Raw genomic sequence first — 26816 nt, forward strand, 5'->3', positions numbered from 1 at the left:
AGGCTCAGAGTAGTTTAGGACTGCCGAGTTCGTGTAGGGAAAAGGTGTGGAGCTGGGATTTGGGCACAGGGCTCCCTCCACTCGTAGCCTCTGCCAGAAGGGAGTCGTCCTCTGTAGTGGTGGCCGCGCGTGAACACAGCAGGGTCCTCTGTGGGCTCAGAGAGGTGAGAAGGCCTGATTGGCTTCCCAAGCAGTTCCGTGGCATTGCTGGGCCCTGCTTCCCAGGTCGGTCATAATGATTACTGAGAACCTCCACGAAGAGCCTCACAAGGCACATGACACCCTCTTCCTTTTTCCTCGACAGAGACTCTTTACCCTGCCTGATGTGACACACACAGCATAAGCATGCTGCACTTGTTGGCAAGTGCACAGTCTTTATTTGAGGTTCTTCATATTTCTAAGAGAGTCACATTGCTGCTGATGGCCTTTGGTCACTCTGGGACTGCTAGACAGGCTGCTGTGGCCTGCTCTTCAGAGCTCTGTCCCTAGCTTTTTAGGAGTAAGTTGTGTTCTTGTGAAGTTCTTTTCAGCCAATGAGATAATGTGGTTTTCCTAAGATCCTGCACTTCTGTGGTAGGTGAATGTCTCCACTTTGGTCCTTGGTCCAGATGGTAAGGTGGTGTCCTGAAGGGTGCTGGGCTCCTAGACTCTGGGGCTGCCTTTGTCATGGCCTGATTTGTCTGGTTCTGGACCTCATGACTTACAGAATTAAACCTTCTGAAAATTCCTCTGTGATTTTACAGTTCAGAAGACATACATATGAGCCGTGGCTGGATGCCTCTGACAGCATCCAAACATCAGCGCCGGGCGTTGGCTTGGACTTTGATGTTAGAGCAGAACTCAGCCAGTGCTGCCCTCTGTCCAGCCAAGGGGTTTTTGAATGGGGATTCTGGGTTTTCTCCAGGCTTCCTTTATACTTCTTGGTCATTCAGGTGAGCCTGTATGAGTTGAGCACTCACCATGTGCCAGACCTGAGCTTGGGACATGTCCCTCAGGTGAATACGACAGGGACAGTTTCCGTCCTCGTAGAGTCCACAGCTAGCATCAGTGCCCTGGGTTCCTTCTGTTTTTCTGTTTTTTTGTTGTGGTGCTGAGAATGAACCCAGGGCCTCTCACCTTCTGGGCAAGTGCTCTACCCCCGAGCTGAGCCGCACCCCAGCGGGTTTTGTTTTATGTTGAGCAAGATCTTGTCGGGTTACCCAGGCTGTCCTTGAACTTGCAGAGCTGGGATTGTAGGTGTGCAGCGCCACGCTGGCTTATCAGTGTGTGCTTGGTAGCCTTTAGCACCCTGCTGCACCTGGCCTTGGCTGCTGTCCTGTGGCGCAGCAGGAGCACGGTGGACTGTTGGCTTGTGATGCCAGTGCCTACCACTGGGCGTAGGACAGGGAGGTACTGAAGGTCCTCCCAAGAGCTCTCTCCCTGCTGAGCCCAGTGTGTCCTCTGCAGGAGCCTGGGTTCAGGTGCAGAACTGGCCAGTTCTAGCAGGCAGCCACTGGACCTCCAGACAGCTCACTGCATGCAGGGTGGACACCACAGGGTAGAGCAGGCATGGCTGGTGCCAGTCCCCTTCACCTAGCTGCCCATTAAGAGTTGAGAACCAGCCAGATGGTTCATTTTAGCTGCTGCCCCGAGCATGGATTCTGTGGGTGTGGTTTCGGCTTGGGCCCTCCACGGGCCCCGTTTGCAGCCCTCTTGAGCCTGTGCACTCACTCACTGCTAGTGCTAGGGAGAATCGAGTCGTGCTTTTAGTGGGGAAAGGAAAGGTAGAGTTCAGGGTGCATCCCCACAGGGTAGACTCCACAACCAGGGTGGCCTGCTCCTGAATAGGGACCAGCTGCCCGTGCCAGGTGCCCACACGCTGGTGCTGACTGGCACTGGACCAGCAGCACTGATCAGCATGTTGAATCCAAAGCCTCTGGTATCAGGGCAGAGCCAGGGTCCAAGGGGCTTCTGAACCCAAGGGGCCTCTGTAGCGCCAGCTTTGCTCTTACCTGGGCCCTCAGTGGTGTGTGTGAGCCTGGCATGTGGTGTTAGGAGTGGTGGCGGAAGTAGACCCTCCTAGGTGCGGGCAGCCTCCTGGCTGTCCACAGGGTTAGAGTAGCTCTGTACTTGCCTCCTGAGAATCCAACACTTCAGGGTTGGCCATTGGGACACCACTTCTCTGAAGAGGAACTTTCTTTTCTCCCTGGGTTTCAATGATTTGGAAGTAACTGTTTAAGGGGTTGGAGACACATTTCCCTTTCTAACCAGTAGAGTTTAGAGTGGGAGAGGCCTTTAGGCTCAGTGACACTGTAGTAGCTTGGCTCCATTGTTGGTTTGGGCTGGCAGGGTGAGGTGGAGGTACCCAGGTGCAGTCAGCGGTGCCGCAGTCTGGCTGGGCACAAATCACGAGCCACTGAAGCAGGAACAAACTTTATTTCTGAACTCCACCAGCACACTCCACACACGCTCCCCGGGAATTCTCTCGAACGCCACCCACGCTGCTCCTCCAGGAACCACCAACCGGAAAATCCCTCCTCCGGCACTTCCCCAACCAATGGGAACTCTCCAGGAATCCCCACAAGAACTCCAAAGTAGCAGGCCGAGGTGGACAGCAGGGGTCTAATATACACAGCTTAACATAACCATTATCATCTCAATGGCTTGCTGGCGTCACCTCTCAACCACTGCGTTCTGGCAAAAATGCCATGCGTCATTCGGACTCATGACTCGGCTATGGCTCTCAACATCTCCCCCCTTCTGTTTAATTAAACACCAAGCATGTGGCTTAGGGACCATGCCTGTTAGGCTGTCCAGTACCACATATGGTCCTTACCCGTCATCGGATGAGCTGACCTCAAGGCGTCAGCCTCCTGCCTTAGGTTGGTACCACTGCAATTACCTGTCACTGACTACCGGATAGGCCTGTGCACCAGTGGGGGGGGTGAGGTTCTTTGCCTCACCTCTGTTGGTTCTTGGGATGAGCCTCGTTGGCATACAGTGGAGAGAGGAGCGGGGTCTGTGCACCACTTGGTGGCTCTATGCACTCTCTCATCGTGGCTCCAGTGGTGGCCCCAAGGCCAGCACAGTTTCCTCAGCCACCTCCAGGACCACCGACAGCTTGCACGGAAGCCTGGAGTGTGTACTGGCTGAGAAAGCCTTCCCGCCTGTGACTGCCTCAGGTGTCCCCAGTCCTCTGCTCCTAGTTGAGCGGGAGCTGCAGCTGCACTGTGTGCTGATGAGCCTATCAAAGTTTGGCTTGTGGGGAAATCCCTTCCTCCCGGGCTTTTGGAGAGCCCACCGCCTGCTGTGATGGTCAGCGCCTGCCTGTGTGAGAACTGCTCGCAGCAGGAGATGAGAAGCCGCTCTGCATCCCAGCTCCATGGCAACCGTGGAGGCTGCCTAGGCCTGTGATTATCTTTTCTCCTCTTGCCTCCAGCTCAGCAGTACTGAGCTGTGTTTAATCAGGGTTTGTTTGTTTTTTCATTCGGCTGTAAGTGACAAAATGATAGCAAGGCCCCATTTTAGGAAAAGTAGGTACACTTCTAATAGGTTGTGAAAACACTTGGTTTTGCCTTGGGAAAGGGCCTGCTGAAGTTTGGAGCCACAGCTCATGTGTAGCTCCGTGTCTGGCTGAGCTGCTGGCCTTGCTGAGGAGTTTCCACCAGGCCACGCCCGGGAGGAGGGGTGTCTGTGGAGGGAAGGACTAGGCACAAGGCGGGGGTGGCTGGAAATCAGGTGGTCCTCTGGAGAAGCTGCCCAGGCAAATTACCTGTGGGGGTTCTGTGCTGGGCAGGGGTCATCCCAGCCTGTTTAGAGCGCCGGCCTCAGGGGACAGTCCTTCTCAAGGCGCCACAGCCCTTTTCTCTCCCCTTGCCATCTGTGCGCAGGGCCCAGGGGCTGTTCCTCTGCAAAGTCTCACCACCGCCCCCGCCTTCTGGCAGAGCCACCCACCCACCCACCCAAGCCCTCCTCCTCCACTGGCTAACCCAGCTTAGGAAGGGAGAGACTCAGGGGTGCTGTGGCCACTCCACACAGAAAAGGCATGTGTCCATCCTGTCCTCTAGGAGCTTCCAGGCTGGCCCTGAACAGAGAACATCCTGGTGGTCAGCCAGGCAGAGACTGTTAGAAAAGGCAAGATGGATGAGAATTTTTAAGACAGTGGAAGAAAAAAGAATGAGAATATAATAGATCCTTGCTTTTGTCATTTCCTCTGGGTGCTCCAGGGTCAGCTGCCCTATACCCTTGCAGATCAGTGACTCAAAGGATGAAATATTAAATATTTTGATTTCACCCCAAATTACACATTAAGGTTATTTCAATTATAGTTTTATTATTTCTAATTTAGATGAGCTAGTTTCTCCTTTCATATGTAAAATAAGCAGTCAAAACTCACCTTGCCCTTGACAAAGCAGATAAGAATTAAACTTGTGGGAGTCTGTCCTTCTGCAGCCACTGGAAAACCTACCTTTAGCTCCAGCCCAGCTGCTGCAGCTTTGAGATCTCAGCCTGGTTTGCTTATCTGTGAAAAAGAGGTGGTTGTTCCTACTTGGTAACAGGTGGCAGTGGTTGGAGGTGTGCACTTCCTAGTCTGGTGCCTGGCTGAAGCTAGGTGCTCAGTAAGGGGGAAATGGCGTTTATTACTAAAACTGGCAAGTGATAATCGAGCATGTAATGACATCAGAGCAGGTTTACTTACAAGTCACCTAGTCTGGGAAGCCGTCCCTGGCCCCTCCGTCTGCCTCCCTCCCGGGTCACAGGTGGCTTTCTGCCCAGCACCTGGCTGCAGTGTACTGAGGAGCTCTGGTTTCCTGAATTGCGCCCCCCTGTGGTAATACAGGCAGGGAGACTATTGTCCAGCATGCAGGGTGTCTTTCAGACTGTGGGGAGGGGGAGCCCGGCCTGGTGGCTTGCCCTGTAGGCAGCAAGGGGCTGGCAGGTGAACAGCTGGCTGGGCGGCCGCCCCACAGCATGGCTCTGTCTCCTAGGTTGGGAACTACAAGCGGACGGTGAAGCGGATTGACGATGGCCACCGCCTGTGCAGCGACCTCATGAGCTGCCTGCATGAGCGTGCGCGCATTGAGAAGGCCTACGCACAGCAGCTCACCGAGTGGGCACGGCGGTGGAAGCAGCTCGTGGAGAAGGGTAGGGAGGCTGGCCCTGCGCCAGGCGCTCACTGGGGCTCTGGGGAATGCTCCATGCTCTCTAACCTGTGTCTCCCAAGATCTGGGCAGTAGGATACCTTACATTTCTGCGGCTGTGATTTTCACGGGGCTGGTGGGAGCCTTTCGCCCACTGCATGAGCTTTTGTCCCTTTTCCTTGGGGACTCTGAACTGCTCTTTGCAAATAGCCCTTGAGCCTCCTGTTCCAAACCGGTCGTCTGCAGGCACTCAGCCTTGATGGCCAGCTTGGAACAGATGCTGGGGCTGACTTGTGAGGAAGCTCCTGTCACCTGCAGGTGCTCTGCTCACAGTCTTGCTTTCTCACACCAGAGCTGTTCATTTCTAAGCCCAGATCAGGCTAGATGGTGACAACTGGCTGGCTTTGTAGCTGCGAGTCTTAAAGGGAGTGACTACAGTGTCACATGGTGGACTTTTGTCCCTTTGCCCTCCCTACCAACATCTGTGTCCACAGATGCCACTGTGAGGGTGGTGCCCACTTCCCAGCCTAGGGGTGGGACTTGATTGAGTTCCTAGGAGGGACACAGCATAGAGGAGCTTCTCGGGGGTGCTTGGGGTAGGCTCTCCCAGGGCCAGCTGACCTCAGAGGAGCCAAGCAGGGAAGCCAAGCCCCTGAGCATGGGTTCAGCCCTGCTTGACCAGGTGCCTGTTCCTTCCCTGGATGCTGAAGCAGGTCATTTAAGGGGCTTACAGCACAGCCTGGCACAGGGTGTGTGAGCTTTTGTCCCCTTTCCTTGGGGACTCCAGACTGTTCTTTGCAAATAGCCCCTGTTCTAGCCCTTGTCACCTGCAGGACACACGCAGGCTTGCTGGCTCAGAACTCGGGTTCGGGGCTCAGGTTGTAGAGAGGCACATAGCCCTGGGCGGGGGAGACCTCCCTCAGCCAGTGGTAGCCCTCTGCTGCCTTTCCACCGCTGTCAGCGTCCGCCCTCGCCCGGGTGTCTGGAGGGCACTGTGACTCAGACAGCAGGCTGCCCTTTTTGCAGTCCCCTCATTATGCAATCCCAAGGGATTAATGGTTCAGAGGGGCCACACTTCTGCTGTTCCCAAGCATGAGTTGTGTACCCCACTCCTCTGTCATTTCTTGGCCCAGTCACTGCTACTCCCTGTGAATACCTCAAGGACCTGGCCAGGGTCTCATTTTTACCCTCAGCTTTGTCATAGCTCTGCTCTTCCCCTGCCGGGTCCCCTTATCAAAAGTGACAGACCAGATTAAGTTTCCTTCCTGAGCATTGTGGACCAGAGCAGCAAGGAGCCCCTGAGGTGGTGTAGCCCCCGCTGCACTGCGAAGATTGCCATCTGGGCCTGTCTCCTGCTCGCCTTCCTCCCCTCCTCCCTCCTCCTCCAGGGACAGGATTGGTCCTGCCAAGGAGACGGGCCTCCATCCCACAAGCATTCTGGCTGCTGCTCCGGGCTGGGAGCCTGCCTAGGAGGCTGACAGCCACAGCGCTGGCCAGGGGCTGGCTGAGAGCCCCGCCGTCAGGTGGTGTGGTGGGTGCAGAGCAGCCTGGGATAGAGGGGACCCATTTCAGAAAGCCTCCCCTTCTCTGGCCATCTTTAAGCAAATTAATGCCTCCAAAGTATAGAAATTTGCATTTTTAAAGAGCTCATTGCCTTAAAAAAAGGAAATGCGTGTGGGCCAGTGTTTCCATGTGAACAGCTGCAGGGTGACAGGAAATCCCCGACACCAGCTGCGGCCAAGTAACCCAGTTCTTGTCCCATGCCAGGGCCCCAGTATGGAACGGTGGAGAGGGCCTGGATGGCGGTCATGTCTGAGGCGGAGCGGGTGAGCGAGCTGCACCTGGAAGTGAAGGCCTCGCTGATGAACGAGGACTTCGAGAAGATCAAGAACTGGCAGAAGGAGGCCTTTCACAAGCAGATGATGGGAGGCTTCAAGGAGACCAAGGAAGCGGAGGACGGCTTCCGGAAGGCCCAGAAGCCCTGGGCCAAGAAGCTGAAAGAGGTGCCTTCCTCCCGCAGGCCACTGCTGGCTTGACCTCTGTCCTGCTGGCCACCCCACCACCAGGGCTCTCTCCCGCCCACACTCCCAGGAGCTCGTGCTGCTGCCTTAGCCATGGGAGGCCACAGATGGTAGAGGAAAAGCCACCCCTCAGCCCAGAGTCTGAGTGACTGACATTTACCCAGATCCCAGACACGAGTGCTTTATGAACATTCTTTAAATGTAATCCCTACCAGCCCGACTTGGAAACAGGCTCAGAACTGTATATTAGTGGTGGAGCTCAGAGCGTGAGCTCTCACCCCTAACAGCACTTCCCCGACCTGGGGAACTGTCTGCTAGAGAGATTGCTTCCTTTTGGTTTAGTAGAAAGGAGTGACTTTTGTTATTCTTTTGCTTGGGTTTTTCTCCTAAATTTGCAAAGGGTACTGATATTCCATTTTCTAAAATGAGCAACCGGTCACGGAGTCTGTTCAGGCCCCTGCTAGCTGGAGGCCGACCTCAGCCACCCCAGCCCGAAGCTGTGCCCTGCACCCTGCTACAGCCTGGGCCCCCTCCCTGCTGGGCACACCTCCTTCTCCATGTGGCTTTTCTCAGGAGCTGTGCTGCCTGCCCTCTCATAATTGTTCAGAAAATGCCTCCAGTCTCTGGGTTTTTACAGCCATCTTTCTTTTCCTTCTCACCCCTGGGCCCATTCACAGTGGAACTGTTTCCCCTCTCACAAGGCCGATGCTCCGAGTGCCTCTTTCCCTCTAAAGTGAACCTAGGGCTCTGGAGCACACCAGGGACCCGTACTTTGACACCTCCATGCGAGTGTGTGTGGAATCACGGGCGGCAGCATGTGCGCCCTCCTCCCCCCCCCAACACACACAGCCCGCTTACTCGCCCACAAGATAGCCCCTTTGGAACTTCCCTAACTGGCATGCGCTGGCCTTGGATAGCCATGCCTCCTCCCTGGTGCTCCATGTCCGCTCAGCTGACTTGCTCCAGCCATTTGTGAGTCTGTCGGCCCCCTGGTGTTCCTTGGCTCTTGCCTGCTTTCTTGGTGGTCCTGTTTCGGAAGTAGAGTGCATGGAGCCTGTGCCTCCTTGTGCCTTGGCTCCGCAGCACACACAAGCCCAAGTCTGTGTGACCTCTGGTGAGGATCCTGGACTTTGAGCAACGAGGCCTTCAGAACTCATTCTCCTTGTAGGTAGAAGCAGCAAAGAAAGCCCACCATGCAGCATGCAAGGAAGAGAAGCTGGCTATCTCCCGAGAGGCCAACAGCAAAGCAGATCCATCCCTCAACCCTGAGCAGCTCAAGAAATTGCAAGACAAGGTAGAAAAATGCAAGCAAGATGTCCTGAAGGTAAACTGCGCTGTATCTGTCACATTGTAAGCCTTTTGCAATTGCTTGGTTGGCTGGGTGGATGTAGAGATAAACAGCGAGAAACACTTCCTTCCCTCTGGGTACTGACCTTACCTCCACTGTGGTGCCTGCCCCAGGAGAGGGGCAGAGCCAAGTGCTGGGCAGGAGGGAAGGAGGTGCCCAGGGGGAGGGTGTATCTTGGAGCCCATAGGAAATTGAGGGCTGGGAGAGGGGTGGAGCTGTCCTGCATTCATGGCAGTGCCAGGCCCGAGAGAGCATGGCAGAGGCTGTGGGAGCCTGGGCAGCAGGTAGTCTCCTTTGATGAGGAGACAGTCAGTGCCCAGGCAATTTGAAATCCTGGGCATGCTTCTGTTTCCCTATAAAAGAAACTTGTGCCTCCGGGGGTGAGTGAGGAGATGACAGGAGATGATTTTGTGAAAGTGCTCTGTAAAGTGAAGTGCCCCACAGATCCTGGGAGCAATTCTTCCTGGAAGGTCCCGGAATCACAGGAGTCTAAAAACTAAGCAGCATGTTGTAATTTTGAAATTTCTTGTAAGTGAGGGGCCGGCCCCTTGTCCATGTCCCCCTTCCTCTGCTCTGTGGTGAGGAGCTGGCTGGAGGACGCCCTGCTGACAAGCTGTCTCAGGGGTCTGGCCAGACCTGGCTTTGCAGGAGCAGATGGGCTGGAGCTAGAGAGGGCTGCGCTCCACAGACAGAACTGGAGGCTACACGGAGCAGCAGGAGTCGGGGGCTGATTCCCAGGCCTGCGTCGAGCGCCACCATGCCCTGTGGATTGGGTAGTGGCACACGTGCATTGTGAGAGAGGCAGCCAAGGCCAGAGTTGAAGTCATATGTTGCCCAGTGGCTCAGGAGCAGGGGTTTTGACCCCGGGGCCAGTGCCTTTCCACACTATTCTCCTGCTGGGGAGGAAGCGTGATCCTGTGAGAGTCCATCAAGTGTCAGAGTCCCTTTGGGGAGCAGCGCCTCTGGCCTCCATTGCTGGGGTGGGGCCAGGAATTAGGGGGTTTTGAAGCACTCCAGGTGCCTCCCTGTGGGATTAAATGAGGGACCTGGGCCTACATGCTGGATGTGGGGGGTGCCCCTAGGTTTTAAGTCAAGGAGCAGGGTACGCTGGCACACGCCTGTAATCCCAGCGTCTTGGGAGGCTGAGATAGGAGGATCACAAATTCAAAACAAGCCTCAGCAATTTAACAAGGCCCTAAGCAACTTAGCGAGACCCTGTCTCTAAATAAAATATGAAAAAGGGCTTGGGGATGAAACAACCCACCAGGCACCATGGTACACGCCTGTAATCCCCATGGCTCTGGAGGCTGAGGCAGGAGGATCACGAGTTCAAAGCCAGCCTCAGCAATTTAGCAAGCCCCTAAGCCACTCAGTGAGACCCTATCTCTAAATAAATACAAAATAGGGCTGGGGGTGTGGCTCAGGGGTCGAGGGCCCTTGAGTTCAATCCCTGGTACCCTCCAGAGAGTGGGGGGGAGGGAGAGAGGGAGGGAGGGAGGGAGGAAGGAGAGAAAAGGAAAGAAGGCAAAGAAAGAAAGAGAAATAAAAGGGAAGGGGCCAGGAAGAAAGGAAGAAACAAGCCAAGGAGCGCTCCACCCTGGCCAGAATGGAACTAGGTGCGCTCGAGGGCGCCTGGAAGAAGACGGAGCCGCCTCTTGTGGATCGGTTGTGGGGTGCTTTCATGTTTCACAGACACATCAAAGCCATGCTTCTGCACAACAGAGGTGTAGTGTCTGTAGGGGGTTTCCTCCTGGGGCCTCCCCACCTCTGTTCTGCTAGTGATGCAGATGCCTTGGAGGTTCTTATAGCCTTTGAGTCCTGCGGAGAGCCCAGTTCCCCCGACCCTTGAAAACGCCAGCATTGACTGGTTGCACAAGGACTTGGGTTTGTGTAGCGGCCAGGCAGAGATTGCATTGGGCAATGTCCATCAGAGAGGAAGCTCTTGCGTTTGGTGCCAGAATACTCCAGTGCCCCAGAGGGCGAGGTCTGCCTCTCCATGCAGTTCCACTGGGAACTTCCTGCAAGCTCTGACTGTAGGTCTCCTGAATAATGAGGACCCAGCTTAGCACATGGGCTGCGCTGGGGGAGAAGCGGGGCTCAGCACCATCAGCACAGCCTGGGGGCAGGCCAAGTCCAGGGGTGGGAGCACCGACTGCACTCCAGGGGCTCCCGGGAAGCCACCTGTTTCTAGCTCCTGCCCCACAACCTGGGTGCTTGAGCCCACTGCCCTGTGTGTCCTGTGTCTTCCTGCTGAGCATCCCCCAGCCCTGGCAGGGATGACCTTCTCCTGTACTCTTGGAGGACCCACGCATGGCCACCTTTGAGAGCTCAGGACAGAAATGAGGAACCACAGATGCCAGGAGAGGGGCCAGGGAGGAGCAGGCCCCAGGGGATGGGTGGGACCTCCCCCCAGACGATGGGGACAGGCTTCAAGAAGAGGGACCTCTGCTAGACATGGTGGTGCACACCTCTAATCCCAGCTACTGGGAGGCTGAGGCGGGAAGATTGCAAATTTGAGGCGAGCCTGGGCAACTTAGACCCCATTTCAAAATTTAAAAAGGGCTGGGGATGTAGCTTACAGGTAGACTACTCCTGGGTTCTCTTCGGAATACAGAGGGCTATCCCAGCCCCTGAATCAGCAAAGGGTGACTGGGAAGGGAGCAGGATGGGCAAGGCTGGCAGAGCAGACTCAGCATCCTGGGGGAGCAGAGAAGGTGCCTCAGAGGCCTTCAGGCTTGGGAGGGACTCGGTCCTTCCCCAGAAGGCCCCACACATGAACAAGGGAGACCAAAGCAAAGTTCCCAGGTGGAGCCCCTGGCTACCCCCTTGTTTCTCAGGGTCTCATGGTGGAGAACCCTGCAGGAGAGAGATGGCCCCAGCCCTGCTATGCCTCCCTTCATGCCAGGGGGCTGCCACCAGAAAGCAAAATGCCCTGGCCAGCAGAGCAGTGGGCCAGCATGATGTGGTGGGGAGAGTGTGGAGTCTGTGGACGAAGCCACTATCCCCAAACACCTGCCTGCCAGGCAGGAGCCTCACATGTTTTCTAGCTGTCCCTGGGTGCTCTTGAGATAAGGATGAAACCCCTTCTCAGGACCGTCTGGAAAAGAGCAGCGGTGTGGGGGACAAGGGATGAGACCTTGCAAGTGCCTGCTTCACCGCCTTTGCGCCTGTTGTTTGCACTCAGAACACTGTGAGGTGGGGAGTGTGCCCATTTTTTGCTAAGGAAAGTAAGGCTCCAGGAAAACAAAAGAGCTCTGGGGTTCAGCCCCAGCCCTCTGTGGCACTTAGAGCTATGACTTTGTTTCTGTGGTGACTCACTGAGCCATTGCTGCTGGGCACCAGGGCCAAGGCTGCAGGGTGGCCCTTCCCAAAGGCAAAAAGGACAGGTGTGTGGCACGGGTGGCATCATGCACACTGAGCTCTGGAGTGACCCCTGCTTTGCCTGTGTCTGTCTGCCTGGGCCTCACTCCAGTGAGAAGCAGGGCAGGTGCACAGAAGCAGGGCGACTGGGACTTGAGCTTGAAATCCGTCTGAGAGCTCCTGCCCTTTGGGTTTGAAATCCTGGGGGCCTGAGAAGCTACCCAGCAGGTGGGGTGAATGGAAAGGAAATGAACATCTTCTTGTGCCTGGGTTTTCATTTAGACCAAAGAGAAGTATGAGAAGGCCCTGAAGGAGCTGGACCAGGGCACTCCCCAGTACATGGAGAACATGGAGCAGGTGTTCGAGCAGTGCCAGCAGTTTGAGGAGAAGCGGCTGCGCTTCTTCCGGGAGGTTATGCTAGAGGTTCAGAAGCACCTGGACCTGTCAAACGTGGCTGGGTAAGTTTCCCTTCTGCTGGAAAAGACAGGGGAGTTGCTGGGGAGCGGAACTCGGGTGCTGTGCTGCAGGCCTGGGGGCAGTGTCAGCCAGAGGACTCCCACTGCAGCCCTGAGCCCAGGGTCCCTCGTGCCAAGCCCCTCTGCAGCACTGCCAGCCAGCACCTTGCGCTTCTGGGCAGGAAGGGGCCATAGCTGTGATCAGCCGCAGCTGGGGGTCTGATTTGCCCCTGGACGTGAGTCCCATGTTTTCCAGGCTGGGCGTCCCCTGTCTCTGGACAGGTTCAGGCTGAAGTCCCTCATGAGGTCCTCTCACCCTTGCTGTCTACTCCCCTTCACAGGGGTCCTAGACCTCCTGGGGGAGGCTCAGACCCCTCAAGGCTTGGTTCTGAACTCTGACACAGGATCTATGACGTCTCTCCTGGGCCCTCCTTGTCTTTGGTCAGAACTCCAGACTTCCTGGGGCATTGAAAGAGTTCTACTTTTGTCATTCATCTAACAGAGCCATTAAGAGAGAAATCAGAGGTCAAGATCTGTTTATAGGAAATTATATTCTCCTTGTTATCTTCTTCATTTTAAAAAAAAGAAAAACAACAATTATTGTATAGCCAACCTGCCACCATGCAATTAATCTTCATGACATCCTTGAAAAGTACACAGCACTGTCCCTGTCTTGTTGATAAGGACATGGTGGATAAGGGTTAATGACCTGTCAGGCCAGGGGAGTGGGTGTGTCCTTCTCTCTGCATGTGGGGTCACCTCTGCCTCATATGTGATTAACCTCAGACTGCAGCCAGGTGTGTGCATCTTGACTCCCTGTCTTCCAAGCCACTGGGTGAGGTGGCCAGTTGCATCCTAGGGCTGCTGTAACAGTTCCAAAATTTTGGTGGCTTGAAAACTGGAGATGTTTGTCACCTGACAGTTCTGGAGGCCAGAAGTCCAAAATCAAGGTGTAGGTTATGCCACACTTCCTCCAGGGCAGATCCTTCCCACCTCTTCCAGCTCCTGGTGTCTGCCAGAATCCTTAGCTTCGTCAGCTTCTGACCACATCACTCTAGGACTCCTGGTCTTCTCTCCATGCCTGTGTCATCATGTCACCTTCCTTCTGTATCTATCCAAATTCCTCCTTTTAAAAGAACACCTGTCTTTATTGATTGATTGATTGATTGAGCTGGGAATTGAACTCAAGGGCACTCGACCACTGAGCCACATCTCCAGCCCAATTTTGTATTTTATTTAGAGACAGGGCCTCACTGAGTTGCTGAGGTGGCTTTGAACTCGCAGTCCTCCTGCCACTGCTCCCCCAAGCAGCTGGGATTACAGGTGTGGGCCGCCAAGCCCAGCCCTTATTGGGGGTCTTAATGTTCTCGTTTGAACTTGCTTACATCTAGTAAGACCCTGTTTTCAATCAGGTCAAATTTAGAGATCCTGGGACTAGGACTCCAGTGTGTCTTTATTAGAGGACAAACTCAATCCTTAACAGAGGGCGACATGCCTGCTTAACAGAGGAAATGAAGGCCCAGAGAAGGGGGCTGACTTGCCAGCGACGCAGATTATGAGTGAAAATACCAGCTCCAGCTCTGACCCTGGCTCTTGCTTCCTGGAGTGACCAGAGCAAGGCCCCACGGTGCAGTGGGCATGTCCTGCCTCTCAAGCGGCCTTCAGACTGGACTGTCTTTGCACTCTGCTAACCACCAGCTTTCTGAGGGCCATGGGGGAGGGGGGCTTTTGGCACTCTCCAGTTGCCTCTCCCTCCCCTCAATGTGCCCCAGTGCAACCGCACAGTGGTGCCCGCACAGCCCATGAGTGCCATCTGACCCGGAGCGAGGCTCACTGCCTGCCTTCTGCTCTGATCCACCGTCATTTGTTGGAAGCAAGCTGTGGTGGGTGGTTGTCCCCATCTGTGCATGTGACAGCCAGCAGCCTTCGCCTACCAGGGAGAGCACTCCTGAACCACTGGGAAATCGACTCATGCTGGCTACGAGACCTGGGGGCCTGCTGCAGCTGGCACTGGGTGGGAGAGTGGTGGCCGGCCCCATGTCCCACAGCACCGTGCTGCTTTCTCTGATTTAGTTACAAAACCATTTACCGGGACTTGGAACAGAGCATCAAAGCTGCTGATGCAGTGGAGGACCTGAGGTGGTTCCGAGCCAATCACGGGCCTGGCATGGCCATGAACTGGCCACAGTTTGAGGTAAGAGGAGGCTGCGTTACCCCATCCTCCAAGGAGGGGACCTGGACCCATGGCCAGACTCTGTCAGCATTAGTCCTGGTTATTAGGCAGCCTTCTTGGGTGGCTATGGTATGGACCAGGTTTGGTCCCAGGTGCCCCAGGCAATACTGAAGACCTTCTGAGTCTCTAGGGATAGTGCAAGGTAGGGACATTGACTGTCACTTGCTGACCACTGGCACTCCCTTCCTGCTGCTGTTCCCACAGCTGCAAGGACATAGGGGACCTCCTGTCCTGCCCCTTCCTCCAGGGTTGGCTGGGAGGGCAGCAGCCACAGTGTCCCCTGGCCTCCCTGCAGTGGGCACCCTCCCTCTCCTAGCCTCCCGTCTGTGGGCTGAGCCTTCCAGGGTCTTTACATCACAAACCCCAGGGCCTGGGGAACTTGGGTGATGGTTGCATAGAAGGCAGTGGCCAGAAGTCCTGCCACCCCGTTCCCTGAAAGAGGGCGAGCCCCTCCTTGTGGCAGGCCTAGCCCATGGTGTCAGCCACGTCCCTGTGCACTGGGAGGCTCTCTGACTCGCTTGGCTCCTGCCTCACCGTGTTGCAGCCGTGGGGTGAGTGAGCCACTTGCCCTCATGTGGCTCAGTTTCCTGAATGTGAGATGGGAATGACAACCTGGGGTGGTGGGGCGGTGACCTGGTCCTGCTGGGTTATGGGCTCGACTCTGGTCCCTGAATGTTGGCACTGGAGAATGCCAAAAGCCACCTCCCCCATGGCCCTTGGAAAAGCCAGGGCCACCACACACGGTCCCTTCTCAGTCTGCACTAGGGTCCGACCTCACCCTGTGCTTCTATTCTCTGGACTTTCACACGGTATCTCCAAGTGCCAGGGTGGGGCCCCTGGGGCTGAGCTCTTCCCACCTGCCCAGCAGAGGCTGCAGAGCAGGCTGTGCCCCTTCTAGGAGGCTTTGGGGTTAGTAGGGGCCAGCCCTCGAGTGCAGGTGGCCCTGGACGGGACAGGCAGTCTCCCCTCCCCTGACAGCCTCCTGGGAGGAGGTGTGAGCTGGAGTCTGGGCACTGTTTGGCATTCAGCCCACAGTGGTGCTGCTCCTCCAGTGGCCTGGGACACTGTTGTTGGAAGCAACAACAGTGGGATTCTTCTGTGTCCCTCGGAGATGCCCGTTAATATCAAGAGGGGAACTGAGGGAGGAATATCTGACCGACTGTCTCCCTGGAGAGGTGTCCTGGCCAGAGCCTGTGGGTTCCCTGTCCCCGTGCTCTCTGGGCACACATCTGCCACTGGCACCAGACTGCTTTTCCTTTCTCTAATGAAGTTATTTGCTTTTGCTTTTCATGCCACCAGGATGAAGTAAGTCTGATTTATGACTAACTCATGGCTTGCCCAACCCCCTGTGGTGTGTCTCACCCAGCTCGACCCTGGGGGCGGGGGGTACCCCAGCTCTGTGGCAGAACAATTGATGCCCCTTTGTGTCAGGGCTGTTAGCTGCTGGCCCTCCTTCCAAAATCACTTGATGCCAATCCCATCAGCCTTTGGAAGCCACCCAGGCAAGATGGGCTTATATTCAGAGGTCTCTGTAAGGAACAGTGAGGTTCCAGCTGAGCATTTGGTTAGGAGAGTAATTAATAAACAAGGTAGCCCACTGGGCTGCCCCCTTTGTCGTGCCGTAGTCAGCCTTGGTCTTGTTTGCAGTGCAGGGTTGAATGTCCCCACTTGGCAGGGTTGCTCAGACCTCTGCAGAAGTTAGTGTGTAAGTGGGAAGGCTCCTCGGCACCTCAGGACAAGGCCATGTGTCCCAGTCAGGTCCCCAGAGCACTGGCTCCCTACATCCCTGGGAGGCTTGGGACACCTGGCAAGGCCGACCAGAAGCTGAAAGACTGGTGCAGGAAGGAGTGGGAAGTGCCGGGGCTGGGTACTCGAGTCAGCCCTGGCTCCGTCTGCACCCCACTCCTGTGTCGGGACAAGTGTGCTCGTCCCAGGAGGTGGGCTAGGCCCTGTGGTTATAGGGTGCCGACCTCCAAGCCCTGTAAACAGTAAGGATGGGCTCAGGTCGCTTGGCCCACAGGTGGGTGCTGGGGATCCCGAGATCACGAGGGAGGTCACAAGGGAGGCCGGCAGCCATAATGGCAGATGTCACTGATGCACAGGGCTGATCACTGTCCTGCTAGATAGATGTTTAGACCTCTGACTGGTTCTCTCCCTGACCCCTGATGCCCAGGACTGGTCTGCAGATCTGAATCGAACTCTCAGCCGGAGGGAGAAGAAGAAGGCCGCTGATGGCATCACCCTGACAGGCATCAACCAGACAGGCGACCAGTCTATGCAGAGCAAGCCCAGCAGGTGAGTGCCAGGAACGGGCTCAGTCCACAAGAGGCCACCTGTGGGAGGGATCTCCTGGGCCATCTGCCTGGTCCCTCGGTGGCACCAGCTTGTTCAGCTGAAGGAGTCCTTGGTGGTAGAGGGACCCTAGAGGAAGGGTCCTCCACCCCCAGACATCTTTCCTGAAGCCCCCCTGGCTCCTGAGGACTGGGCAGTATCTCAATAAGATTGTCTTGCTGCCTGGTGCTGGAGCTGCTGAAAGTTCACAGGGAAGAACTGGGCGTTCATGTCCCCAGGGAACGGCCGTATGTGGACGTGGCAGGTAGAGGTAGCGCATGCTCGAGTCCTCCAGCAGGTCAGGGGCTGTCAGGGTGGATGTTTCCTTCCCACGCTCTGTACAGGTGCCAGTTGAGGGAGCGGCAGGGGACCCTCTAGTGTCCCCTTTTTAAACTACCTTCTTGCTGACAACATTGGTTATTCCTGGGTCAGGTTTTTTTCTAAAAATTAGTTGTTTAGGCCAGGCGCTGTGGCCTGTAATCCCAGTGCCCATAAGGCTGAGGCAGGAGGATCATGAGTAGTTCAAAGCCAGTCTCAGCAAAAGTGAGGCAATAAGCAACTCGGTGAAACCCTGTCTCTAAAAAATAAAAATAAAAAGGGGCTGGGGATGGGGCTCAGTGGTTGAGTGACCCTGGGTTCAATCCCAGTACCAAAAAGAAAGAAAGAGAGTTGGCTGCACAGTTGTTAGATGCTTCTGGAAAGCGTGTGTGCTATAGAAGGCCTATTGCAGGACTTGCCCAGAGGCCACTCTGTAACACTTAGTCACCTTGTGACTGGGTCTTCCCAGGAAGACTCAGCCAGGCACGTGGCCCGCCTGTCGCCCTGGGCACTGTGCCCACAGGCTCCCAGCAGATGTGGCTGGTCTTCGCTCAGCCGCTGTGCACGTGGTCTGGGCAGATGGGCTCGGCAGTGAGCACTGGCTAGAGAGCAGGCCTGCCCTGTGTGCTGGGGCAGAGGGTAGGAAGGAGGCCCGCAGGCTCCTGGCTGGCCAGAGACACTGTACCAATGTGGGTGCTGGCGTCAAGCCCCCAGAAGAGTCTGCAGAGAAAGGTGCCAAGGAGAGCCGCCGTCCCGTGCTCCATGCCAGACTGGACCCCATGAGGCAGTGGCTGCCATTCAGGCCATTCGGTGGCATCCGAGGTATTTCCTTACCTCCCTTTCCCAGCTGTGGGATGATGGATGCTCAGACGAGTTCCTGTTCCCAAAAGCAGTGTTGCGCAGTAGAGGGGCAGGACGTCAGCCCAGAGTTATTTGGTGGTCATCCACCACCATTTTTTTTTTTTTTTTAGTTGAATTTCTTTTAGTCCTAGATGGACACAATACCCTTGTTTTATTTATTTATTTTTATGTGGTGCTGAGGATGGAACCCAGGGCCTCGCACTTGTTGGGCAAGCGCTCTACCGCTGAGGCCCAGCCCAGCCCACCCAGTGCTTAGCACCCTGCAGCCTCTTCATCTCACCCCCCTCACTTCCAGTCTCTCTGGTCCCCACGCTGGGCCTGTCACACAGAAGAGCAGATAGAGTTGTGAGAGCGGATCGTCTCCCACAACACTAGAGAGACCCTTCGCGCTTCCTGGAAAGGGTTGCAGAGGAGCCTTTGGTCCTGACTCTGGAAGCTCCAGCCCCAAGAGAACCAGGAAGCTGCCGCTAAGCCTTTTAGTAGTGAAAGGAGGAGGCCTCTGAAAAGCCCTGACCACACAGCACGCAGAGCTCAGGAACCATCGGTGTGATCTGGGGCTGGAGAGCTGGAGAGCTCAGAATGGCCCCTGCCAGGCTGTCGTCCTCCCAGGAAGGCCCACTGACTCTGCCCCTTTGGATTGGCCCCATGTGGGAACAGGGGGAGGGGAAGAATGTGGAGAAGCCCCGAGCCAAGAGCAAGTCAGATGCCAGCTGTGGCCCATTGCCCCCCACCCCTAGGGCCTCTGCACATCGATGCTTCCAGGTGGAAGGAAGGAAGGTGGGCATCCGGTTGTCTCTAGACTCTTGAAGTGTTTTGAACAGCTGAGGTTTGACCGCGTGTTTTGCTAAAATAACCATTTTTGTCCACATGACATATTCCTCCTCCTCTGTACGAGGAACTAGTTTGTCCTGGAAGGGCTGCGCTGTGATCCTGTCGCTGGGAGTCATCAGGACCCTTGGCAGGCCCCAGCTGGGGTCCCTGAAAGCTCTGTCTCTCCCCATAGCAACCTTAGTGTCCTGAACAACCCCGCCCAGTCTGCGCAGTCACAGTCCAGCTACAACCCCTTTGAGGACGAGGACGACACGGGCAGCACCGTCAGTGAGAAGGAGGACACTAAGGCCAAAAAGTTGGTGAACACACGTCTCCCTCTGGTCTCCGCCTCGCTCGCTCTGTCTCCCTTTCTCTCTGTCAAGGTTCTCTCGGGGTCTCCGCTGCTCGGCACTCCAGCAATGCATGAGGCCTGCAGGAGGTGGGCGCCTGCCGCTCTGCACGCCAGGCCCCTGCTGGCCGTGGACGGTCTCTGGCTTCTCCACTTCTGGGGAGGGCACAGCTAACGCTCTTTGGTTGCTTTTTCTCATCCTGCATTAACCCTTCAAGGCCCTGGCACCACTGCCACAGGAACACAGGCTGTGCTGGGGACCTGCTGGAACAGGCCCAAGTCTGCCTCTGCAGCCACTGATGTGGGGCGTCTCTGGTCCCACTGTTGGGGGCTCAGGACGAGTGCGAAGGGCATGAATTCTCACAGGGATCTGGCTCCACCCAGGCTAGTACGCCAGAGGGAGCTGTGCCCCCTGAGGAGCCCTCAGCCCAAGGGGCAGAGGCCCTGGGTGGGGGCCTCAGTCCTTTGCCATCCCCATGCTGAGGGCCCTGTGGCCACCTCTGTTACAGCGTGAGCAGCTATGAGAAGACCCAGAGCTACCCCACTGACTGGTCCGATGACGAGTCCAACAACCCCTTCTCTTCCACGGATGCCAACGGGGACTCCAACCCGTTTGACGAGGACACCACCTCAGGGACAGAAGTGCGAGTCCGGGCGCTCTATGACTACGAGGGTCAGGAGCACGACGAGCTGAGCTTCAAGGCTGGTGGGTGCTGGTCCTCCCTGCCGCCTCCCCTCCGTCCCCGCTGGGTGCGGATCCTCCCTGCGGCCTCCCCTCTGTCCCTGCTGGGTGCCAAATCTCAGAAGACAGCCAAGTGCCTTCGTTTCTCTCCCAGGAGGCCCGCCCTTGCTGGCCACTGGCTAGTCATGCCGGACCCGCTACTGGCCTGAGCAGCAGGCCTCGCTCCCTCTGCGCAGCACAGCAGCCCACAGGCCCTGAGGGAAGCCTCGTCTCCCCAGGCCCCAGCTGCCAGGCTTTGCCCAAAACCCAGAGGGGTCTCTGACCCCATCATCACCCCTCTGCAGCCATGGTGCGCGCTCCTTGCCACGGGCAGTCGGGGCCCTGTTCGCGTGTGCTCTGCTGCACGTTTTCCATCCTGCTCTCTTTAATGCTGGCAGCATTTCACCAAAATGGGCCTGGGTTTGGTGAGCACTCCCTCAGAGCCCGCCCAGGAGGTTCCTTCCCTTGCCCTGCACCTCCCTAAAGCCAGAGCCACCCCTCCAAGAAGAGGGAGGCCAGGCTGGAGCTCAGCAGCAGGGCGGGGTGTGTGCCCCTCAGGCCCCACCTGTGGAGAGGCTAGGTGCCCGTCCCCTCCCCTAACAGCCAGGCTCCTGACCCTCCTTCCCCGGGGCGCTCAGTAAGGCCAGCCAGCTGCCCCAAACGCCTGTGCCCAGCACTGGTCATCAGGCATCTCTGGCCTGCTGTAGATTTTTCTTTCCTGTGGTGCTGGGAACCTAACCCAGGTCCTGCACGTGTTAGTCAAGTGTTCTACCACCAGGTAGTCGCGTGCCTGACCCTAGAAGTGTTTTATGTACCTTTAAGCCATCTTCATCCACTTTTCTGATTTCAGTGATCCTTGTGGTCACTCACTACTTTGTTGTTTTATTTACTTTTAACTTCTAATCATTTTTGCACTGTACGTATTGGACTTGGCAGCAGTTTTATAGATTTCAAATGTGTCCTCCAGCTGTGAGTAAATTGTCAAAAAAGAAACGCTGATGGGAATGAGTGTTCTCTAGCCACCAGCCGCACTCCTTCGCTTTCCTGCCCATCTCTTGTGGTTTTGCTTTTTTTTACCATGGAAAGCAGTGCCCTACCTGGGTTCTGTCCGCCCCGTGCAGCATCACCCTCCAGCAGCCTCTGCATGGACATGGGGAGCAGCTGGAGCTGGGCAGCTGCCTCTAAGTGCAGCCGCTGTGAGGGCTGGACCGTAGGCCGGAGGGGCAGGGGAAGCTGGCAGCTCATTGTGGACACAGACTCACGTATTTCCAGCCCATTTTGTGGGAGCCCTGCTGCAGGGGTGGCAGGGCAGTGGGAGTTCGAGAGCACAGTCAGCACCAGCCTCACTACCTCCCGGGCCCTGCGTGTTGAGTGCATGGGCGCACGGCACCTTCCCTCCACAGACAGCAGATACCCCGAGAACAGGAGCTGCACATGACGGCAGACGGCAGCCCCAGCTTGAGCTTTCCACCCACTGCTTGCAGCTGATGACACCTGGGGTCCAGGCTGCTCTGCTTGCCCTAGCTGGCAAACATGGGACCTGGGACTCTGCCCCAGTGCCACCTCCCATCCCAGCTCCCATCGCCACACCATGGACCTTATTCCCCATCTCTCTGAGCTGGGCTCTGTCCATTTCTCTCATCTCTGTGTCTCTCCCTCCAGCAAGGCTGGGCCTGGAGCTGGGGCTTCTTCAGGTTGGAATAAACAAAAGATAAGTGAAGCCACACTAATGCACAGAGCCACAGGGAGGTTCCAGAATGAAGCCTGTGACTTCCATCTCAGCATGTAGAGGAGGATTGACAGATGTCATCTTGCACGAGCCAGGTGCTAGGGAGGGAATGACAGGTCTGAGTCATACATGATCTCTGGCCTCCCATAACCTGGAAAGTGGCAAGGACAGCGATCAACAGAGACCCAGAGACCATGGCCTCAAGAGCTAGATGAGATAGGAAGAGCTGGCTGTCTGGGATTCAGGAAGGGATTCACCATTGAGAGCCTGGACTGTGAGGAACAGGGGACTGGCAGGAAGGCAGAGGCCAGGCTGGTAGTATTCGGCTCTGCAGCATCTTTGGGGATTATTATAGCAACTAAGAGCCGGGTGCTGCAGGGTCACTATGTGAGAGCTGTTTTCTTTAGATCCTGGGCTCCTGGGACTAAAGAAACATTAGAGAAATAACCAGGCCCACTGCCCCTCCACCCAGAAGCACCCTTCACAAGCTCTCCTGCAGCCGGTATCAGGTCAGTGTCACCCACCCTCTAAGACCACTCCCTCTTTGTTTTGCAGGAGATGAGCTGACGAAGATAGAGGACGAGGATGAGCAGGGCTGGTGCAAAGGACGCTTGGACAGCGGGCAAGTTGGCCTGTACCCAGCCAACTACGTCGAGGCCATCCAGTGACAGGCTGTGAGCAGGCTGGTGGAGGGATGGAAATGGCTGGCCCTGAGCTCCGCTAGCCTAGGCCTGGGCAGCAGCACCTCGGGTGCCCCAGCAGCCATGTGGCATCCACCCCACCTGCAAAAGATGGTTTCTTGGCCTCCTGGTGTCCTTTGAAGGCAGACAAGCTGATCGTTTCCCCTGGGACTCAGCCCCTTTCCAAGTGCATCTGGGGAGGACTGGGCACAGGCAGATGCAGCATGGAGAGCCAGGCCCCTCCCTGCCCGCTAGCTCTGTTGGCTTATCATGGATCTGTCTATTCTTGACCTCGCCTCCTCCAAGTCAATGGTGGTTACACTGATTCTTGTTCCACTGATTATTTTCCCTGATGAGTCCCATAACTGTAAGTTTAATGAACAAACTTACATGCCAATTTCTGAGTAAAGATTTTGAGGTTTTTAATTTAAAGGCTATGTACAGTTATACTTTTTTATACACCTGTTCTTCCATTCATTTGTACATAAGTGATGGTGAGACTGAGCCGCACCGTTCTGTTCTCAAGGACACAGTACCTCCATTTCCATGCCATGCTGCTCATCAGCCAGACCTCTTCCTGGGCAGGTGCAGGACCACAGTCCTGCGACAGGGAGTGCCCTTGGCAGAGACCTGGCAGAAAGGTGGGGGGCATGCGTGGTGAGGTTTCAATACAGAGTGCGCACTGCAGAGAGAACCTTTTGAAGAACTCCCCAGAGTCGCCATATTTAAAAATTATTTTCATTCTGTTGCTTAAAACTTTACTCTTGTACAAATTAACATTCTATCAGTGATTGGGAAGGTTAAAACATTAAAAGGTTAGCTTTTCAGGCAGATGCATATGTAGATTAAGATGCTTTATATTGGACTGCCATGTCTTGCTGTATATCTGTATATATTATTTGATATTCAGAGAATCTAAAGAGTTCACCTAGTGTTTAAATGAGGTTTAATAGCTTCTGAACGTGGGTGTCATTGTAAACTGCTTGAAGCCTGAGGTGACCACCTGGGGTGTGGCTGACTGGCTGGCTGGACCTCCTCTGGACTCTGAGGCGGCCCTGGCCTCTGGCTGAGGCTGTCCTCACTGGCCAACTGTGGCTCCAGCGCCTTGACAGGCCCCAGTTCCGCCTCCCTGCAGGATGCTGTGCAGGCTCTGCCACAGAGCCGGTTGGACTTGCAGGCTGTGCAGAGCTGTATGTTTCTCAGGAGCTAAGGGAGGCTGGGTCTCACCCAGTGCACAGTTCCCTTCGAAGTCCCAGTGGTGGGCGGAGGGGAAGGTGCAGGAGGGCCTTGGTCTTGCTGCCTGAGCGGCCCAGCAAGCTGTGCACTTGCTCAGTGTTCACAGCCAGCGCGGGTCTTGCTTGGAAAGTGGGTGCGTCTGTGTGTCACGCAGCTTCCCAGCAGAAACCCTTGTGCCTGTGCTGCAGAGTTACCAAAAACTGTTGTCTTTGATTTTTAGGAGTTCCTTTAAATGTACAGTATTTTAGAGCAAAATCAATAAACAGTCGATCTCATGCTTCCCAGAGGCCTCTGCTGTGCATCTACCTCCCGCTTGCGTCAGTGGTTTTCCCAGGGTCATTGGCTTTGGAACTGGACCAGATCCAGGGCACAGGGCCTCTGCCCAAGGGGTGTTCCACTGCCCCCGACAAACCAGAGGTTGGGGTGGGCATCTGCCTAGCATTTACCTCTCCACAGGCCCTCACAGCAGCAAGGCCAGTTATCACTCGCCCCCCCATAGCTGTCCTCAGAACATCTTTTCCTGAGCACCTACTGTGCGTTGGTCCTTGTGCTCCACTTTGTATTTATATCTTCTGCAAACAGGTCCTCAAACAGCCCCATGGTGGGACTGAGTCCCTGTTCCATTTTACAGAGGAACAGCAGAAGCTCCCAGGGCCAGATCTGCCCCAGGAGGGCTGAGGCGCTCAGCAAAACCCCAGGGCCCACCCTTCCACTGGGCTGGGTAGAGTGGGGAGGTGGGCTGACCTGGGCAGCACCTACCGGTGTGAAGTGGGGCAGGGGAGGGGCGAGGGTCGCCACAGCCACACTCACCAAGCCCTGCAAGGCTGCCCAGCCAAACAACCCTCTGGCCATGGGGCTCTCCCAGAGGAGCCACCTAAAGGGGGGCAGCAGGTGGCACCTCTGCCCCGTGCTAGACCCATTCTTACGGCCACCCCACCGCGCATGGACATGTGGTGGTGCCTAGGCCTACTGCCCTGTCCTGCTCTGCTCTTAGGGGCAAACTTGGGAAGCCCACCTCTTCTCCGGGCCTCTGTTCCCAGGCAGAAGGATGTTGGCCTTCCCCCTTGGAGGGTTTGGGTAAGGGGGAGTCCACGGGCACTCAGGAGGCATCATTGTCCTAATTCTGACGGGCACTCAGGTGGGGGCTGGGACTCTGCCATCCCTGATTGGCCTTCCCACCACCTCCATGTGGAGCTGCTATGTTCCCCTGGCTCCTCCTCGTTCTGCCTCCCACAGCCACCCACAGCCACCATGCTGAGCCACAACCACCACTGGAGCTCCACACTGCACTTGGGGGAGTGTCAGGGCCCCAAACTGCTCCTGAGCAGGAGCTTGGTTCAGGTGGCTGGAAGTGTTCCTTCCTCTTCCTCCCAGCCACACCTCCCCACCATCTCCCACCATAATGCAGACCGAGCCTAGGGACCCAGGCAGGGACCTGACTGCTACACCTGAGATAAAGTGCTGCGTTTTTGCAGACAGGAGAGGACTGCCTCTGTCCCAGGCTTTGGGACAGGGCCCTGAGCCACCCAAACACATGGAAGGCCTCTAGTCACCTGGCCTGGTCTTCTCTGAGCAGGCTATGGGTGGGGCTGGGCTACACCAAGGCCCTGGGCGCTGGGACAGCCCGTCAGGGCAGGGATGGGCAAAGTGGGGAAGTGTTGAGAGCCACAGCCGAAGTGGCCACAGCAAACTTCCAGCTGATTGGCTCCTCTGCAGTGATGCTCATTGGGCTGTTTCCCTGCCCTTTCAGACCACAGAGCTGCTCATTGGGGGACTCTTTTGGCTCTGCCCACACGACCCAGCCAATCGGCCTCAAGAGCGGGAGGAGTGGGGGTTGAAAGGCTCGCAGGAAGCCAGTGGTGACAGTTGGGCTCTGAGGGAATTCCTGAAGAGCTCATGTGGTGCGGCGTGTGTGTTCTAAAAATAAAGTTCGTTTCTGCTTGACAAGTGGCTCATGAATTGTGCCCAGCCAGACTGCGGCAGGGAAGGGCCTCTGTGAACCCCTGATCAGCTGCCTTCTAGTTCCTGGGGTGACTGAAGCCAAGTGAGAGGAAGGTGAATCCTCTCCATGAATGAGGAAGGATGTGTATAAGGTCTGACCCTTAGGTCGCCCCTCCTTATCCACTCAGGGTCATTCACTCAATGGGCATTCATTGGCTGTCTACTGTGGGGGAGACTGTGGTGCCAGGATAGGCATGAGGAAGAGCCAGGTTTTGCCCTTGGGGAATCCTCGGAGGCTCAGGGACCAAGTCATTCTGACTCAGAATAGGAGATCTGGAGAGGAAGGGGCAGGAATGTCTTGAGAGTGCACATGGATTCCGGAAGCCTCAGGAAGGTAGGCTCTGGTCCTTGAGCTGTTCCCCTATCCACAGAGCAAAGCACTTGAGTCCCCCTTAGGCAGGAGGTCAGTCAGGCTGGACTGCAAATGGGCAGCGAGGATGCAGCCCAGGTGTGGCCTGAGCCTCACTTCCTGCAAGGTGGGATGACTAGTTAGGATGACTGCGGAGAAGCCAAGAGACCCTGCCAGCAGTCCCCCGTGCCCATTGGAGCCTATAATGACCCTTCTCCCTGTCGCACAGTTCAAGCCAGGAGTCAGGAGCCCCCCAGGCCCATCTGCCCTAGGTCCCCTCCATGGCAGAGCAGTCCCCCTCCCCATCTATTCCCCAGACACTTGCAGGGACTCATACCCCTCTTGGTCTGGTCTTCCCCACAGAAGTGTTGGCAGTGACCTCAGAGCCTGACTGTGGTGGGAACAAGCAAATGGGCCTGGGGCCGGGATGGTTGGCCTCCATGAAGCCTGAAGGGTGCACCTAGGCTGAGCTGGGCCTGTCGAGGCCACAGTTGAGTACAAGGTGCATTTGCAGCCCGGTGCGGCCACCACCAGGCACAAGGTCAAAGGAGCCACTGCTGTGGTACAAATGTTTGTGTCCCCAAAGCTCATATGTTGAAATCCTCTCCCTGTGGTGATGGCATTAGGATGAGGGTGAGGTAGGTTTGAGAGAAGCCCTTGTAAATGGGATTGGTGGCCTTATAAGAGAGGCCCTTGCCACCATGGGAGGACATAGGTATAAAGAAAAAAAAAAAAATCCCTGAAAAAAAACAGTAAAATAAAAAAAAAATAAATTTCTCTTGTGTCTAAGCCTCCCAGTCTGTGGTGTGGTTTTTTTGCCTTTTTTTAAAAAAAAAATTTTTTTTAGTTGTAGGCAGACACAACATCTTTATTTATTTTTATGTGATGCTGACG

General features: G+C 55.9%; 1 protein-coding gene across 8 annotated transcripts in view; it reads left to right on the top strand.

Moving 5' to 3' along the window:
* The window catches only part of Pacsin2 (protein kinase C and casein kinase substrate in neurons 2), a 62362-nt gene extending 38506 nt beyond the window's left edge, over positions 1–23856 (top strand). For 3 of the 8 annotated variants that reach the window (XM_048803037.1, XM_048803038.1, XM_048803036.1), the window contains exons 3-12: positions 4968–5124; positions 6888–7123; positions 8310–8465; positions 12132–12307; positions 14378–14498; positions 15837–15842; positions 16711–16832; positions 19033–19173; positions 19716–19912; positions 22212–23856. In XM_048803037.1, the coding sequence (XP_048658994.1) occupies positions 4968–5124; positions 6888–7123; positions 8310–8465; positions 12132–12307; positions 14378–14498; positions 15837–15842; positions 16711–16832; positions 19033–19173; positions 19716–19912; positions 22212–22324 (1425 nt within the window). In that variant the 3' untranslated portion in view covers positions 22325–23856. The remainder of the gene's footprint in view (positions 1–4967; positions 5125–6887; positions 7124–8309; positions 8466–12131; positions 12308–14377; positions 14499–15836; positions 15843–16710; positions 16833–19032; positions 19174–19715; positions 19913–22211) is intronic. The other 5 variants (XM_048803040.1, XM_048803042.1, XM_048803039.1 and 2 more) reach the window with 5 other exon arrangements.
* Positions 23857–26816: the final 2960 nt, after the last annotated feature.

The sequence above is a fragment of the Marmota marmota genome, unplaced genomic scaffold (genome assembly GCF_001458135.2).
Source record: "Marmota marmota marmota unplaced genomic scaffold, marMar, whole genome shotgun sequence".
NCBI lineage: Eukaryota > Metazoa > Chordata > Mammalia > Rodentia > Sciuridae > Marmota > Marmota marmota.